Here is a 2,069-nt window from a genome sequence, read left to right on the forward strand (position 1 = left end):
TGGCTTTTAGTGTAGAGGACTTATACAGAAATCCTGGGTGCCCAGATGATAGTGAGCTGCATCGGCCGCGTGGGCTACTGAGTGCCAGACAGGGGTTTAGGGCTGGATCGTTCGAGTATCGTCCGATTAGCGCTATTTTAATCGAATGCACAGGTGGTGGGCAATTCACAGTCAAGCCGCGCTCCCAACGCCGCCACCGGGACAGTTAGACCCCTGCAATTAACAGGCTCACAGATTGAAAAAAGAGAGGTGCTTCGATTCAAGCCATAAATGACAGGAGTGATGAGCCACAAACCGAAGTGGTTTTAAAAGTATAACTGACGGAGGTGGAGCTGACACTCTACAAAGCTCCAGTTATGCGATAGCCTCGGATCAATCACGTCTCTCAAACGCCTTAGAAGAACACCATTTTTCTGGTTCACGAAGTAGTGCAATTGGTGGCTGTCTGCCCCTATTCTGTGGGAATTTGATATCGCGTGCGTACCATGCCCTCCCAAATTTCATTGGGTACAGAACGCCTGGCAAACATTGACAAGATAGACGGTGGTTTCAGAGAGAACTGGCTGGGAAAAAGTCCTTGACCAAAGCACGGCAACTTCTCGGGATGGCCCGGTCCAACCCGCCCGCCCAGTACCAACAGAACTCATACTTTGGACTGGATGATACGGTCGAACCGATACCTCCACGGCCACATAGCATACAATTGATTGTTCTTATATGAGCAAGTGATGTGAACACGTCGTTAGCCGTAGAGCGACATCGGTCCGTGCCTGTCGGCGTGAGTTTAGTGTTGCATGACATGAATAATATGCATAGAAAGCGCCTCTGGAACCACTTTGAAGGGAAGGCTGTATGGTTGGAGAGTCTGCGTACTGAGCTATGAGCTACAGCACACCAGCTCCGTTATCAATACGATCATTCTATGCTTGCTACAACACGTGTAACTAAAGTATTCGGTCGGCGAACAGAACTGAGGTCATGACTAAACAAAAACAAAAGACCGTGGGATGTTAGACAAAAGCTAGCTCTAGGCCTGTCCAGGTCGCAGGTTTGGTTTCGGCCCTTGGCCTGAATACACGTAGCAAGATATATACCACCTGTAATGCTATTATATGTGTCATATCCAGATCGCTCTTGCTGTACCGTAATATACGGGCACGTGGGTTCTTGACTTGCTTGAAGGCAGAATCAAAGAAAAACCAGGCTCAATTAAATATCCCAGTGAGCGAGTGAAAGCTAATCATGGCCTTTGTGGTGACTTGGCCCAGCTCAACCCGCGGACAAATTAGATCTTTGGCACGCCGTCGTGGTCAGATACCGGGAACATGGTGGCCGGCATCTCAGCAAAAGCCCCAGAGTCATTGATCATATCGAACGCTTCCGTGTCGAGCCAGTCGTCCGTCACATCTATTCCCGGCAACTGACTGAAATTCTGCGCATTTCCGTTTTCATCCATCTTGGTTTCGTTTTCGTTCATTCGGGTTTCAAGATGGCTCATGAATGACTGGCCAGCAGTATGAATATCTTCCAGCGTCTGTTGCAGGTCACTCGCGAGAGAAAGTTACGAGCATTTGAGTTGGCCGTCTCAAGAAGTGTCTCCAGTCTAGTAACTTCTCCATTCAAGCGTTGTATTCCCAGGCGGTACTGCTGCATCTTGGTCCTCATCTCGGATATTTCCCTGCTAAACTGCCCCGCCTTGGCTGCGAACTCACGCCGTTCCTCAGTAAGCTGAGCTGCCAGCTTTCGATTGATTGCGTCGGCATTATCGATGGTCGTTCTACAATTAGCGTGGACGATCTCGAAGTTTTCGTCTCTGTCGTCTTGATTGGTTTTAGATGCGTGGGAAGTTCGTCCCTATCAAAGTATAATGTGAGTGAGACTGCACGCGCCGTAGCTATAGCAATAGAGAACGGACCGGTACTTTTCGAACATTCACTGGCCGTTGTGATGCCGGCTCAAGGCCACCGGCCTTGCTCCCAGGCAAAGTCCCTATGGGCTGCGCAAAGAGATCTTTCCGCCCCTGTCGACCCGCGAACCGCGCGTTGGGGCGGCACCAATGGGTTTCTCGA

The 2,069-nt window shown here is 50.0% G+C and overlaps 1 protein-coding gene across 1 annotated transcript; it reads right to left on the bottom strand.

The window, feature by feature from the left end:
- Window positions 1-1,285: 1,285 nt before the first annotated feature.
- Window positions 1,286-1,763, bottom strand: N7515_000376 (uncharacterized protein; the record flags this gene model as incomplete). Its single annotated transcript, XM_056661120.1, has 2 exons — window positions 1,286-1,534; window positions 1,713-1,763. The coding sequence occupies 2 exons, from the start codon at window positions 1,761-1,763 to the stop codon at window positions 1,286-1,288; spliced, it is 300 nt and encodes a 99-aa protein (XP_056526286.1).
- Between the last annotated feature and the right edge of the window lie 306 nt (window positions 1,764-2,069).

Source organism: Penicillium bovifimosum, assembly GCF_028826915.1.
Source record: "Penicillium bovifimosum strain IBT 22155 chromosome Unknown utg000001l_segment0_segment0, whole genome shotgun sequence".
Classification (NCBI taxonomy): Eukaryota; Fungi; Ascomycota; class Eurotiomycetes; order Eurotiales; family Aspergillaceae; genus Penicillium; species Penicillium bovifimosum.